Consider the following 15988-nt stretch of genomic DNA (forward strand, 5'->3'; position numbering starts at 1 on the left):
TAGCAACTAATCTTTCTTAGCAAGTTTCCACTATTCGTGTATGAAATTGAAGCTGTAAAAAGAATTTATTTAAACACCCCATTTTTTTATGCTTTCTGAAATCTACACAAAGTATGAAACAAATTAATGGACAACTCAAGAAATTACTTTAGTCTGAAGTGAGCATTGCATTCAAGTATGTTTACTTAATTATCATTAATCTTTAATTCCTGAGTTGTCCTTCTTAAGCTTTCATAGGTATTAAGAGTACAGTCTGTTCCCTTTGTAGCGAATATAATCCTTGGCTTCCCTACAAAAACTTTGTCAGATTGTGGCTAGCATGAAATAAATTAATGCAGTATCAACACAAGAACTCCTGTGCTGCTATGTATGAATTAGTATATTATACTTATAGCTTCAGGTTTTTGATGTATCCTAGGCTGCCCCAAAACTTGCAGTCCTTGTTCAGTTTCTTAGATGCTGCAGGCACCGTGGGTTGGGTTCCTGCATTGTGACAATGTTTAAGTCCAGCTTGCCATGGAACATGCAGCATCTGTCTTATAACTGGTGAATGAGTTTGCACTGTCTGAAATTCAATTTTGTAGAGAAGTATGCTGTCATTGCCGCTTCTGATCACCTGATTCCCGTGTGGTCATCCACTGATGGCTGTTCAAAAATGTCACTTTCTGTAGTATTGAGGCTCACGTCTGTAGTATTGAGGCTTCACTGCCAGTAGACCTGCATTATAGAATGGCAGGATCTGCTATATGTTAGCAGTGTTGTGTGGTTAACTTACTTGTTTTCTAACAGCTTAAATGCTGACTGTCTTTGAAGAGCAATATCAATAGCAGTTTAATTGTGAATGCCATTACTGGCCAGGTAGCCATATCTGTGCTGCCAAAACGTGTGTTCAGATGTCAAATGAGTCACTTGTGAGCTTGATGCTGTTCTTTTTTTTATAAAAAAGAAAGTCTGCATTAAAAAAATTATGTTGTAGCAGCATTTTATACTAAATTTTAAGTTGCATTATTTGAGGATATCTGTTAAATGGGAGAAGGTCATCTTAATGTTCTTCACTGTGTTTGGATAAATGGTTGTTATCAAACTTTAATGTGTTTTGCTTTTATTAAGAATCTTTAGGCAAAGGATACGTGGTTGCGTGTACCCAAGAAGGAGAAGAGAAAAAGCAAGCTTCTGGTTCATCGGGCACTAGAGGAACTAGAAGGAAATCAGTTAATACTACTCCTAGAAGAAGATCTGCACGAAACAGCAAAAATGAGACTCTGGGTCAATCTCGGAGCTCACCGCGATCAAGCAGTTCTGTATGTGGTGCCCCTGATGGCAATAACCTATCTCTGAATAAGTCTTCAGAATCAGAGAAGGCTCCTCCAAAACGGAAGTCTAAAAGAACACTTAAACAACAAACACCTGTGGTTAAAAAGAAACTGAGAAGTTCTGCACGTTCTGAAAAATCGCCCAGTGATTCAGTGGAAGATGATGACATTGCTGAGTCTGAAGCAGTTCTAACATTAGATAAAGACCATCAGTCAGATAACGAAAGCAATAACACGAGCCTTCCACAAAAGAATAACACAGGAACAGAATCTGCTAATGGATTGGAAAGCTGTAGCGAACATGTAGAAACTGAGGAAACTAGAGGAGAACGTGACAAAGATGAAGATGCTCTAGGCAATGCGGATGTAAGTTTTCCTGTCCAAGAACCTCCAAGCCTAACTTTAGGAGGTGAAAGTCAGGAATTCGAAGCCAAAGGTGTTACTGAAAAAAATGTGGAACTTAAGGGTCAGGACATCTGTGAAAATACTGTTGAACAAATTGAAACAGTAGCTAGTCCCAAAGATGAAGTATGTGACCGCACAACTTTTGAAAAAGTAGATCAGACATTGTGTAGTCCTCAAAATGAATTAATGGAGAATGTAGAAACTTTGACAAAAATAGATCAATCTGGTCTAGAAAATGAATCGTTGGAATATCCAGAAACTATGGTAAAAGATCAGCCATTAGAAAGCCCCAGAAGTGAATTGCCTGAGCATCCAGAAGAGGCTGAAGAAAAAACAGTGGTAGACTGTGCAAGTACAAATATTCAAAACTTAAACACTGTTCAAGATGAAGAACCAGATGCGTTAATACACAGTATTTCTACGGACAGTACATCAGAACAATCTTTAAACGAGAACACCATGCCAAAAAGTGAAGAGGGTAGAACTTCAGTGTCACCCCAGGTGAATGCTGAGCATAAACATTTTGGTGAAGATAACAATGAAATGATACCGATGGATTGTGACTCATTTTGCAATGATCATAGTGAGCCTCAGATTGAGCAGTTACCACCAGTTGAAAGTACAGAGCAAGGAGAAGTGAACTTACAGTGTGATGTGGGAAACTGTACACCAGTTACAGGACTTTCTGATGAAAAAGGTGAAACTATTCTTCAAGAAAGAGAGTGCCAGTCAGAACTCAAAAAAGAGAAAAAGACTCGAACTAGAAGATCTAGGTTTCACTCTCCGTCGACAACTTGGTCTCCTTCTAGGAGAGAGGGCAGGAAATCTCAGTCACCGTCCCCTAAAAGGGAGATGGCCAGAGACAGGAGCTTACAATCACCCAGAAAGGAAACTGTGAGGGAGGGAAGGAGATCCTTATCTCGTTCTCCAAAGAGAGACACGCTCAAAGATGAGAAAAAAACACCATCTCGATCTCCCAAAAGGGAAACTGTCAGGGAAAGCAGGAGATCATCTTCTCAGTCAAGAACTAAGGATTCATCTCCAAGGCAAAAATCTAGATCTCGAAGCAGTGATAGAGATAGTCAAAGAAGAGATCGTGACAGAGAAAGAAGAAGTAGGAGGTGGTCTAGGTCACGGTCACGATCTAGGTCAAGATCACGATCTAGGACAAGAAATAAAGGTTCTTCGTTCTCTAGAAATGAGAGGGACAGCCACTCACCTCGATGGAAAGAGAGGTGGGCTAGTGACAGCTGGAGGAGTCCCAGAGGAAATGATCGATACAGAAGAAGTGATCCAGAGAAACAGAATGAAAGTTTTAAAAAAGAAAAGGACAATACAGAAAAAAACAATGATGAACAGTGTTCTTCAGAGAAACGCAGGAATGATTGTCCAGACTGGGTAATGGACAGGATAAACTCCGTTCCTGAAGTCAGGATCAGAGAGAGAGAGAAACCACATTGGGAAGACAGCAGGCATGATAATTCAGGACACTCTTGGAATAAAAACTTTGGTTCGGGTTGGATTTCGAATCGAGGGAGAGGTCAGCGTGGCCGAGGTGGGCGTGGAAGAGGTGGTTTCATGTACAGAGACCAGAGTGAAAATCACTGGCAAAATAGAAAACCTCTCTCAGGGAACTCAAATGGTTCTGGGAATGAAACTTCCAGGTTCCCAGAACATCAGCCATACAAGCGTAAGAATGAACAAGATTATTCTTTTGATACACCTGCTGACAGATCTGGGTGGACATCTGCATCCAGCTGGGCTGTAAGAAAGACTTTACCTGCTGATGTGCAGAATTATTATTCAAGGAGGGGACGCAATTCATCAAGCCCACAGTCTGGATGGGGAATGAGACAAGAAGAGGAGACACATGAACAAGGTATTTATAGTTTTGAAACATAAATAGCTTAGTCACGGCTGCAATAGCTGAGTAAAATCCTAGTCACATTGTCCTACTTCAATCTGATTAGTTCTTCAAAATGATTTTTGGGGTGAATCCATACTCTTTTTGGAATATGGAGGGGTTTAAGTGTGGAGTTCGGGAATTTCTTATGCTTTGATGGCTCTTTGGTTTTGCTTGAAGTCAAAGTTAGGGTTTAAGGACTGTGCATCTGAAAAGTGCTAGTCAAGTGAATCTGTTCGGCTGAAGAGAAAGCATATACTCTTTAGCATCTGCACACCTTTTAAAATGAATTTTATTTTTTTTTCAAGGAGACTTGCATTTGCCTGTGAAGACACATGGTAGATTCTAGAGATGACAAATCACTATGTTGACATTTATCTTGCTTCTAAAGAAGAATTTTCCTCTTTAAATCTTAAAAAAAACCCCAAAAACTAGGGAGATTCATAAATGCAAAATTGGTACTTTTACTGTACTTCATTAAAATTCTTCTAGTGCCTCAATAGAAGTCTAATATTTTTTGAGTATTTTATATCTAAAAGATAACTGCCCTAACAGAAGTAAGCTTTTTGGTAGAAAGTGAGTTAACTATGGATGAGATTGATTCTGAGTAGCTAAGAAGTCATACAGACTATTAATGCCCTGAAACATTAATAATCTTATAAGACAGACACGAATTGTATTTAAAAACTATTAGATCCAGTTCTGAAGTCAACCACATTTGTACTTTACCATTGTCTCCTAGTTCTGTCTTTCATTTTTGTCCATTTTCATCCTATGTGCCAGCAGTTTTCTCCCTTTTTTCAAAGACAACTGCATCAGTGTCTTTTGAGGCAACTTTGTCAACCTTCAGTCTGCTGCAGGCAAAATTTATCAAGCCTTTAACTGAAGGTATGGTGGTGTTTGCAGGCTTTATTTCACATTGTTGAGGAGCAATCATGCTGTTATATTTACTTTTGGAACCTGAATTCAGCTGAGAATAGTACAACGATCTCTCAAAACTGGATAAAATGGGCTAGGTTGGCACCATGACATGGTCCCGGGCCACATGGTCCTCCTGGGTAACCTGCTTTTGCTGACCCTGCTTGAGCAGGGGGTTTGGACTGGGCCATCTTGGTAGGTCCCTTCCAACCTCAGTCATTCTGTTATCCCGTCATCTTATAAAAGGTTATTTGGGGTGAATCGTAAGGGTTTAAATACCAATCACTGTGAATTAGGTGACAGGGTTGTTCAAGAAAGGAATTCTAAGGGAGGACATCTGAACTATAACCCAACAGCTATTTCTCAGAATGAGTTTCTTGACTTTTGCTTGTATCTGGATTTTAACTTTTTGGCTTCTGTTGACGATAGAATGAGATATTGAAGTAATTTTTTTAAAGTGCCACCCCAAGAAGTTATTTTTACTTTTAGGCTTTACCTGTTGTACCATTACAGGGTTGTTGAACAACTCTTTCCAAATATGAACATTGGTGAAATTGGTTGAGGGTGATTTTAATATTCAGTGGGGAAAAAAACCAGCAGAGTATTTCTATAATTAACAGAAATGTTCCAATGAGTATGTGTGAATCAGGCAAAGGGGAGCAGAGAACTGTATATGTGATAATGCACGACTAACCTTCTGCAATTGCAGAAGCTGGATAAGTTACGTTGCCTTCCTGTTCTTTGGTGGAAAGTTACTGTTTCATTGTGATGAAATAATTTATTAGCTGTGCTATGGGAACAAGTAAAGAAAATAGGAATTCAAAATGCAGGCTTCCATAGTAACCTGAACTACTTAAACTCAGAAACTAGCATTTGGCTCCATGACCTGTCTGGCGATGAGTGCTGTGTAATAATGTAATGCAATAGCTTTAAAATATTCTGATTATAGAAAGCTTTTTGATAGTCCATGAAGGGTTTAGACACGTGGATTCACTTCTGCTTTATGAAGTAAGGATCTTCTACTTAATATATTGTTGTCTTTTTCTTTTGATAGATCCAAACCTCAAAGACCAAGGCAACCAGCAAAGTAATGGTTCTCAGTTACCAAAAAATATGATGCAGCAGCAACAAATGAATGTAATGCCACAAGTGAATGCACAGCACCAACCTATGAATATCTTTCCGTATCCAGTGGGTGTCCATCCTCCCATGATGAATATGCCACAAAATCCTTTCAACATCCACCCTCCGATGCCCATGCACCTCCCTACCGGAGTGCCTCTCATACAGGTAGCTGCTCCCACAAATTTGTCTCAGGGATTACCTCCGCCTCCACCTCCACCCCCACCATCTCAACAAGTCAGCTACATTGCTTCACAGCAAGATGGAAAACAATTGCAGGTATGCTTTATCAGAAGCCGTGGCAAGAGCAGTATTGATGTAACATCAGTTAAGGGTCTCTTACATTGAATACCATCGTCTTGATAAATATATATACTTGCAGTTTCTTTCTCTCTTGCCTGTCGTCTTCCACGCCACACCAAATTTAGAGTGGAAGTATCCATGACAATATGGGTTGTTCTGGGGCTATAGCTTTTAAATAATAATACACAATACCGTAACTGGGTTTTTGTGGTCACGAGGTGTTCCAGCTGGTAATGGAACACTGAAAAATTATCAATATTGCCCATTACATTTTTCTCCGTAGAAGTGCCCTGTTCCCAAAACTAAGTTTCCCCTTCAAAACTGATTTTTAAGCATTAGGAAATGCTTGAATTCCCTTGCAGCAGTGTGTACGAAGTGACCTAAATGTCCTTGTTGCAGTTCTCATCCCATGGGGTGTTATCAGCAGAGGAAAATTATCAAGTACTTCATGGCACCTGTTTGTTCCATACTTCCATTCTCCAGCTGTCACTATCTCGCCGCTTTCCCACACACACACATTTTTTTCTATTCTGTGTAATCTTTTGAGCCTTTTTGTTAATAATTTCCAAGCTTTCTTTGGTGTGTTTTACTTCCTCCTCGCGTGATTTTCCTGTTTTTGCATGCCCTGTTTGAGACCTAACTCCCACTTTATTTCTCCAGTTTCAAAAAGACTTGCTGTGCTTGGGGCAGGTCAGACCATCTTTTTGTGCGTTTTATGATATTTTAAAATAATCTTTGTGTACGTAAGCTCCTCCTGTAGCCAGCTGTTAATATTAAGAGCTTTTATATCAGGAAAAGGAATAGGAACAACTTCCAGGAGGATGCATGATCCTGCAAGGAGCTGTAACACTGCATTCTGTGAGGCGGAAAGGGCTCTTTAGGGGTTGACTGAGGTCTGTGCTTTTCTTCTGTTGCAGGCTGCCTGCTCTAACCTAAAAACCTTTCCCTTGCATTCCAGGTTGAAAAAGTGATGTTCTAGAACATCAATGATTTTTAACACTGTTTTCTTGCATCATCTCTAAATATTTGAAGTGATAAACGGCCTAGATTCTTTTCACTTTCAGCTGCTGTTACACATTCATGTTCGTTAACTTAGAACAAAAGGAGTTAGGTACTGTGGGGGGGGTTACAGGCCATATGAATACTCTGCAAGGTAAAACAGTAAGGTACTATTGGAAGTAAAATGCTGGTAGATTGCTTGCTGATTTGATTAATGCCTGCTGTCTGTAATAAAATATTTTTGCAATTGGGAAGTCAGTGGGTTTAACCTCTAAAAAGTCAGAACACGGGATACAAAACCTATGTAAAGTACAGTATCTAGTGCAGCAGTAAATACGTTCCTATGAAGTCTGTGTATTGCTGAATAATACAGTTACATATTAGTAAAGCCCCTGGTGTATTTGGTTTTCTTACTTGCTTTTGTGGAGCTGCTTTTTGGAGCTACTGCTGCGTTTTCTTTGAGCTTTCATTGAACAAGTCCTTGGTGGCAGCACAACAGAAATGACAGAATACTGCAGGACTCCACCTGTCCTTCCTATTGAAAGGAAGAGAGCGCATTGGCAAGGGTTAGCATGCTGATTATAACAGCTTAGTATCCGTGTCATTTCCAAGACATTCAAATTCCTGTTTCATTATTTTCCATCTGGATAAATGTAGATGTGAAAAAAGTAATGGTGATGGCCTGCAAAAAAAAGTAGCATTTAGGGTAGCCTGCCAGAAGCATGCCGGGAGGATGCGTTCTTGGCTTTTGCTAAAAATGACCTCCATCTGGGGTCTGAGAGCTACTTAATTTCGCAATTCCAAAGTATCAACAGTGTCTGCGGTCTTTTGGTGGTGTTTGGAAATGTACAGAACGTGGCTTTTCCTGAAGAACAGATCCTGGTGCTTCAACCAGCATTTCACCTCTAGCCTCGAGTAGACTTGTAGCTGTGTTTGCATTTGAAATTCATTCACAAGTTCACATTTTCTGATAAGAAACATGAAAATATATGTTTTAAGAGCAATATTGTTATGATGCAGGAATGCAAGTGTGGTTTAAAAATAACTTCATGCGTGTCTGCTTGGGCGCTGATTTGTAAAAAAAAATGTTAATCTGATTTACAAAACAGGTCTTCCTCTACACTCCCGCGACAAATAGAGAGGTGTTCTGCAGCCATCGCTTTCCTTCCCCTTGTGCTAACACCCTCCCTGCCTATTAGCAGGGTGCTTTGTTTACTTTGTTAGTGGGATCAGAGAAGGAATCTGGCAGCCACAGTGATGACATGGAGGATGCTTTACTTTTCGAGCTTTATGGTTTGGGGGTGGTTTTTTTTCTCCTTTGAGTAGATCTGATATAATGTGTGTACCTTCCATAATAACTGCCAGCGTGGAGATTAGCTAATGAACCAAAGAATGTGGTGTTCATGCTCTTTCTATAGTTGCTGAGACTTCTAGAAAGGCACGCTGTCATACTGAAGGATAATGTATTAACTGCTGATAACTTTTTAAAACAGGGTATTCCAAATGCTGCTCATGTAAGTAATAATATGAGTGCTCCAGCCCTGCCTGCCTCAACAGCAGTCCTGGGAAGTGTGGGGACAGTTCAGGGACCAAGTTCGGGTAATGCAACGTCATCAAGTCACGTCAAGAGCTGTAATGCAGCTGTAAAATTGGGAGAAAACAAAGCAAGTGTAACAGTGGAAGCCAGTGCAGATAGCTCAAAGAAGGACCAGGCAAGTTCAAAGTGTATTTATATATACTATCATATATTTTTATATAAAATACATATAATTTTTTTATACATTTTATATACGTATAAAATGCAATATACTAAAAAATAGCAAACTGTGGCAGTACACCTTCTGTGTAATATAGTTGATACCAATGTGTATGTGATACTTCCGTGGCGGCTGTAGGACAGAACAGCAAGCTGACTTTTTTTAATGTAGTCTTTAAAGCAGCACTGATGAATATTGCTTTAATTGCTGTGGGACAGCATTCTGTTGTTAGTAAAACACAGACAGCTCTCATGAGAGCTGAAATGTGAGGGGACTATTGTTTTCTAGTCTTTGTAGTGACTTTTTTCTGTAGAGTTTTAATTTATGATTGATTAAGATACCTATGCAGACAGTGAAAAATAACACTTGTTTGGTTTTTTTTTCATCAGAAACTGTTAATTCAAGAAAAAGCAGCACAGGAGGTCAAACTGGCTATTAAACCTTTCTACCAAAATAAAGACATCACTAAGGAAGAATATAAAGAAATTGTGCGGAAAGCTGTAGATAAAGTAAGTTGATCTAGTAATCTCAAATGCGTACATTGCAGTTGCGGTAGGGTTTGGGGTGGATTCCTTGATCTTGTGGGAACAACTGGAAGCTGCTGGGAATGGGGAACAGGACAAATAAAAAAACTTTATCCATCCACAAGAGACTTCTTAGCTCCTCAGAACGTAACTCATTGTTGAAAGAGTTGAATTGGAATTCAGAAGTATTTGGTAAGCAATTGGGAAGTACTAGGAGTTTCCAAAGTTGTTCTGCCCGAGATGGAGAAACCTGGGGGGGGGGTGTTGGCAAAATAAATAAATAATGTGAAACAGTGGCAAATCAACAGAAATGTTTCAAACACTTTTTTTTTTCCTTTAAAATTGCTGTAGGTTTGTCATAGCAAGAGCGGAGAAGTTAATTCTGCAAAAGTGGCAAATCTAGTGAAAGCGTATGTAGACAAATACAAACATTCACGGAAGAAAAATCCTGAAGAGGCAGTCTCCTGTGAAAAGAAGTAGAATATGTTTTCAGTTTTTAATTTTATTCTATCTTCAAAGTGCAATTTCAACATGACCAGTTAAGTGAAAATTGTACGTGACAGTGATTTGAATCTGAGTTTAATAAAATTATTTTTCAATGTAGTATATAATGTTTTGTTCTAAAGAAATATAGATCTACAGGGCAACTTCTTTATTCCTTTTTAAAAACAGATGTCTAAAAAAAATAAAGGTGTAAAGAAGAATCATTAGGAATGTATGATTGTGTGGATACTTAGATGTACAGCATTTTGACTTGAATAACAGAGTGCGTTAAATTAGAAAGTTCTGAGTACATTGGTTTTGGAACAGGTATGTACAGTACATGTAATCAGCCAGATTAATTTTTTTTCTTTTGATTTCTCCCTAATTATAGCAAAGATAAAGTATTGCATTGACAAATATTTCTAGCGTTAACTGGACAGGCTGAATGCAGGGGTCACAATGTGTATATAAAAAAAGCACATGGACTTGTCTGAACAGAAGAACTGTTTAGATTTTTAAAAAGAAAAACAAACAGTAAAATGCAGTGCTCAGAACCACGGGCGCTGCACATCTGTTGTAACACCAAATAAAAATTATGCTGCTCGGGTTTGTTTGTGACGTTTTTCAATTTGTTTCAAGATAGTGGGATGAACTTGAATAATTTTTATGTGCTGAAGGCCCTCAATCACCACACACCCGACAACCTCAGTTCATGTCTAACCCTGCCTTAGCTAGTATGGAGTTAGAGGCTAGAGCTGGATCTTCAGAAACATGAACTAGTTTATTCTTCAAGTAAAATCAAGGAAGCTGGAATTGGTTGGTAGGCTCCCAGTTGGTCAGAGACCACCAGTTGTGCCAGTCTGAGCTGCATAGTACTTCATTAACTAGGGACTGGAGCGTGGAGCATCAGGCTGGTGTCACTGAATGTGTGCAGTCTGAAGTCACGTGCAAAAGCTTTTCTACTTCCCTGAGCACTTCTATGTGGAGAGGTTAGTAGAGGTACCACAAGCATTTTAAAACGAGATGTGGGGTCAGTGGCTGTACTAGGACAGCGCTGAGGTTGCAGCACAGAGGGTTACTGGATGTACGGGCTCCTTACGGAAAGAACAGCTTGGGATCCTTCCAGATGTGAGTGGAAAAGGAGCCTTGCTCTGACATAGAAATATTTGTTCCTTTACTCTCAGCGCTGTTAAAATTTAAGCACTCCTCCTCCAGGTCTGCCCTGCAGTAACAACCTTTGGTGTTGGCTGAGCCTGGCTTCTGCTCCAGCCCAAAATCTCCTGGCCCAAAAGCATGAATAAACCATTCTGACAGGAAGTATCAGTCGAGTTTTCTGAGCAATTACCTCTTCCTAGCCAGTAGTTCTCAAATTAACTGGTCTTGGCAGAAAACAGTCTTACCCTGTAAGTAACTTTCGCAGAAGCTTGTGGATGAAATCAGGGATGTACACCCCTGTACACACACATGATTATATATAGAGATGTTATGTGGTAAAAAAAAAAAAAAGTGGTGTTTGTCACAAATGCTCACTTCGTTTAACTAAACCTTCTTCAGACTTAATGAAGCATTTGACTGTCTATATTTATTTTTGTGTGCCTAAATAAAAAGACTATGTAAATTAGAAACAGATATAATACATTTTCTACACTCAAGCCAGGTTTTAGATTTTTCAAAGTAAATACTCAGTTTTACACTGTGGTAGCCATTTGTATGCTCTCTTGAACTATTTTAAGCTAAAATTGGTTAGCACTTTTTGAAAAACGTTGTAGCGAATTGCTATGTCTATCAGGCCATGCGTACTTATTTTTATTACATTTTCCTTCTCTGAATTTTAATAACTTTTTATATCTTTTTACTCTATACAGTTGAGCCTTGCTATAAAGCTCCTTTCAGGAGCCAGGTAAATGTTTTGTGGGTTTTTTTCCCCTTTTAGAGGAGAGGTGGAAATTGGGTGGGAAGGAACAATGGAGGATTTAAACTGGGAAGGTGGGAGGGAGGGGTCATTAATCTTTTGTTTTGCAGCTCCTGGCTGGAAGATAAGCTGTCACTTGCTGCCACGTTGTTGGGGCAGTGACTATAGTGATGCTCCACTGTATTTCAAAACATAATGAAGAATATCAGATAGAGTAGCATGTGAACAGTAACTTGATTTTTTACTTCAGAACTTACCAGAAAATATGCAGTTTGTTACAATTTCTATGTTGAATTAAAAAAATGAATTGCCTTAATAACATAGACTGTCCTCCTTATTTTCCCCAAAAAGCAGTAAGGTCTCTGTGGGGGTGACTGCCCCAGAAGGCCTGTACTTTAACCTCATAGTCAAGTTTTTGTTAAAATAGTATGAAAGCTATATTTTTATTTATTGAAACTCCTTGTACTGAAAGTCCCAACGTGCGCTAGCACTGAAGGCAAAGCGATGGGGAGGCCAAGCCCCCTTGGTACCTCTAGGATATTGGTAATTCATTTGATCCAAATTGCCTTGAGGAAAACAGTTACGAAACTGTATACCTTCTGTGAACTTATGCAAATCAAGAGGGTTTTCCTTGCACTCCTTCCACTGTCTCACTGTGCATGCTGCTTGAATGTCTCATCCTGAAGATGTCTCTTACGAGCACAGTGGCTGTCCAAAGTCCACAATACGCTGTTTGTAGCAAAAGGCTGGAGTGCCATCTACTGAGAAAAATACTCTAAAAACTAGTTTTGTGTAGTCCTTAACAGTTTCTAATAAATTCTTTTCACTAAGCTGGCAGTAGTCCGTGTTTGGTCTTAAATGATTATGGCTCAAGTGGTTTAATTCAGACAGCAATGTTATTGCTGTGACTTCTATGCATTTGCATATTTAATCTTGTTCCGTGTTGTCTGGGCTCCCACTCCTGCACATCGTGTTTGCATTCACCTGGCGTGTCTTCACCCTGCCTTGCCTGTTTGCAGATGCTCTAGGCTTAAAAAAACCAAGACCCCCAAAACAAAACAAATGGGTGTAGCGGTATGTCCATTTACTGCAGGCGCTGCCTTGGTGACTCCAGGGACTGGCTCCTCCTGCCAAGAGTTGTGGGGCTCAGCGTGTGTTCTACAACCTGCTCTGTGGACCAAAAGGGCACAGCTCAAACCAGCCAGGCTGTGTCCTGCGCGCGCTGCAACAAAATAGGCCGGTGGCAGTTCAGCATGTGCTAGCCTGCGGGCCGGGGGCTGTCTGCCAGGCGTCGCTTCACTGCCCAGGGTTAACCCCACCTACTGTGAGGAGGTGCCGCTGCCACTTACTGTGAGGAGAGTAACGCAGGCACAAGCCGCGCGGCCCTGTCCTTCGGGGTGGCTGCCTGGCTGCTCGGTGACGTGCGAAGAAGCTTTGTTAAATTTGGGTTGGTTTGGCAGGGTGGTAAAATCCAAGGGGGGAAAGGATCGCTCCTATCCTGGTACTGTCCGGGTGGTGTTCCTGGCTCTGCGTTTACTAAATTTACTGATCGATCGGCATGTGGGCTCAGGAAAGAGCACGGCGCTTTGAAGGGCGAGGGTACATACTAAGGTCAAGGCTTGAGGGGCTCGGTGAGGGTGTTCACCAGGGAGAGGCAGGCTCAGAGATGTCCGTTCCTTGAGGCCAAGTCTCCAGCAGGAAGAGCAGCACTCGGAGGCACGTCCGGCAGCTGTGACCATCTAGTGCAGCTGGGCGAGCGAGACCGAGCCAAGGAGGGATTTGTCAGTCTTGACAAATTCGTGACCTCAAGCGGGCAGAGATACAGTTAAGACCACTGCGTTGGAGGCTGACGGAAGACGTGCTGAAAAACGTAATTTCGAAGAAGGGAGAGTCCTGAAGAGGAAAGTAATTTAAACAAACTGATCACAGTTAATTAATAATTTATTGCCTAAATTGTACGCCAGTCTTGCTTCTACACACCTGCTTGGGGGCACGGACCTTTTCAAGCATCCCAACAGCACAAATCGCCACTTCATCTACAGCTGCAAAGAGCTTTTCGCCACAGTCGGTAGACTGTGTCCACCACCCCCACCTCAGCCTCCACCTGCAGTTTGCTGCACGCTGCACACAGGCATCCCAGATGTTGATTTTTTGTACATGCAAAGGTCTTGATCTGCGTCCTGCAAATATGTGCAGTCAAGCTTAAGCAAGCTTAGGTTTCATGCATTTAAAACTCAAATGGCCTGTGCCTCAGGAGAACCATCTGCCTGGTCTCCTCAAGGGGCGATCACTGCATCAGGCAAGCTGGTGGCAGGAAGGATACCTTGGTCTGGGTCGGAGCAGTGTCCACACCACTAGGACAGAAACATTTCTGAGCACGAGCAGGCCCCAAACGTACAGAGAGGAGAGGCACATGGGGCGGACGGCAGGGGCAGGAGCGGCTCATTAGTCAGGACTTGTAATTTCTGCTAAGCAAGTGTCACCGCAGTCTGCTTTATGCAGCTGAAGCCTTTCGGGCTCCCACCTCTACAGGTAGTGTCTTGAAATCTTAACTCAGTTTTGCTGTAGAGGTCACTGTGCTGGAGTCTCCTGCTGAAAACAGGGCTGGTTTTTCCCCAAAATCCATGTCTCGAGCATCATAACACACCAGTGTGTAAAACAAATAGGTTGATTCCAAAGGTGGACTTACACCTTTTGAAATGGTTATGAGACTATGCTGGCCCCATTTTTCATTACTATTATTATTTCTATTATTATTACTACTAATTACTATTACTACTAACTACTACAACAGTCACATTAATCAATACTTTATAAAAAAGCAGAGACCAGAGTAAGGACAATAAAGTAGACAGACAGCCAATTTCAGTAATTAAAGAGTACTTAACAGATGCAGCACCTTTCAAAATAATGAAGCATCTATGAAGGTTAAATTAAAAAAATCACTAACAGAGAGATTAAAAAAATAAAAGCACAACCGTGTATAACAAGAGGAAGCTGTGGGAAGGCACAGGCTGGGATATGGAACTTAAACTTGACTCTTACTTTTCCATTGTTATTCAATCACAACTCCCAGAGACTCGCCCACCAACAGTCAGCTTTCAAACTGATCTTCATTTTCATAGACCATGCAATAAATACAGCGATTACAGCAATGCAGTAGATGCTCATTATACACAGTAAACAAGCCCAGAGTGGAATCCAACACAGAGAAAAATTACTGCAGAAGCCAAACCCAAGGAATTTTGGCAGCAGGTTGTCATATAATTACTCTTAAAGTGTTGCAGAAATTAAATCTAAACCCACTGAATTTTAAATGAGGAGCATCAATCAAAAATAGCCAAGGATGCCTAGATGCTTCAGTGCAATAGCAGGTGGGATGAAAGAAAGTAACACTTGGAAGTCAGAGTCTACCTATAAATTCCAGAGCCTTTTACAGAAATTCAGGACTCTCATGGAGCCGGAAGGTAGCTTACACGTGGCGGGTAGTCTCCTCTCACATGGGACGGGAACATTGCTGCCTTTTTTTCCTCTCGGCGAGTCACACAGGGGTACCTCAGGTGCAGGTATCTGCAGTGCAGAGGTCTGTCAGGAACACGAAGGGCCGAAGCACAGCCACTGACTCACCCTGCCCAAAGCCGAGAGGGAGCAGAGCTGCTCCTCCCCGTGGGCAGCAGGAGAACCGGGGACCCAGGGCACACATGCATCCAGAAGGAAACCTGTCACTAGAGAGCATCTAGGAGAAAAGGCTGTCACACGCTCGGCTTGCTCCATCGTCATTACCTACCTCCGCATGGTACCCGATAAATGACCGTATCAGACTGATGAACTCTTGCGATACGCCCCCTGAAACATGATGATGTATCTTGGAGGCACAAGATCTGCCTCCGATTTAATTGTCTAATGCCAATACACTACAGAGCTGCTGCTCCCTGTGCAAAAGCATGTGGCTTTGCTACGTAACCGCAGCATCCCCAAACCCCAAGGGATTAAGTAACCATGTCAGGGTGTGGGAGACCCTCCTCACCAGGGGGTTCAGCCTCCACCTCCCTCTCCCTGACACATCATCAAGCCAAAGAGGGCACAAGAGGATGGACATCCATGGCCATGTGTCAAGCCCTAAGCTCCAGCCTGGCATCCCAGGGCAGTTCCCAGAGAGAAATTCAACGACTATTTAAAGAGTTCTAATAAACATCCAGCGACACTTGGTACTGGGGGAAACACAGAACACACACGCACCCCCTCACGGCGTAGGCACCTTGTGTTACATGGGTTGTGGCAGGCGGATTACACTTCTGATGCACTGTGGGCTTCACCGGGGGTTAGCCGTAGGTCAGCTGGCCAGGACT

At 41.5% G+C, this 15988-nt stretch overlaps 1 protein-coding gene across 4 annotated transcripts in view; it reads left to right on the forward strand.

Moving 5' to 3' along the window:
* SCAF11 (SR-related CTD associated factor 11) overlaps positions 1-12469 on the forward strand; it is a 50801-nt gene extending 38332 nt beyond the window's left edge. For 3 of the 4 annotated variants that reach the window (XM_037388022.1, XM_037388025.1, XM_037388024.1), the window contains exons 11-15: positions 1111-3597; positions 5594-5940; positions 8457-8675; positions 9110-9229; positions 9596-12469. In XM_037388022.1, coding sequence (XP_037243919.1) covers positions 1111-3597; positions 5594-5940; positions 8457-8675; positions 9110-9229; positions 9596-9724 — 3302 coding nt within the window. In that variant the 3' untranslated portion in view covers positions 9725-12469. The remainder of the gene's footprint in view (positions 1-1110; positions 3598-5593; positions 5941-8456; positions 8676-9109; positions 9230-9595) is intronic. The other variant, XM_037388026.1, reaches the window with a different exon arrangement.
* The last annotated feature ends 3519 nt before the right edge of the window (positions 12470-15988 follow it).

Source organism: Falco rusticolus, chromosome 5 (assembly GCF_015220075.1).
Source record: "Falco rusticolus isolate bFalRus1 chromosome 5, bFalRus1.pri, whole genome shotgun sequence".
Taxonomy (NCBI): Eukaryota; Metazoa; Chordata; class Aves; order Falconiformes; family Falconidae; genus Falco; species Falco rusticolus.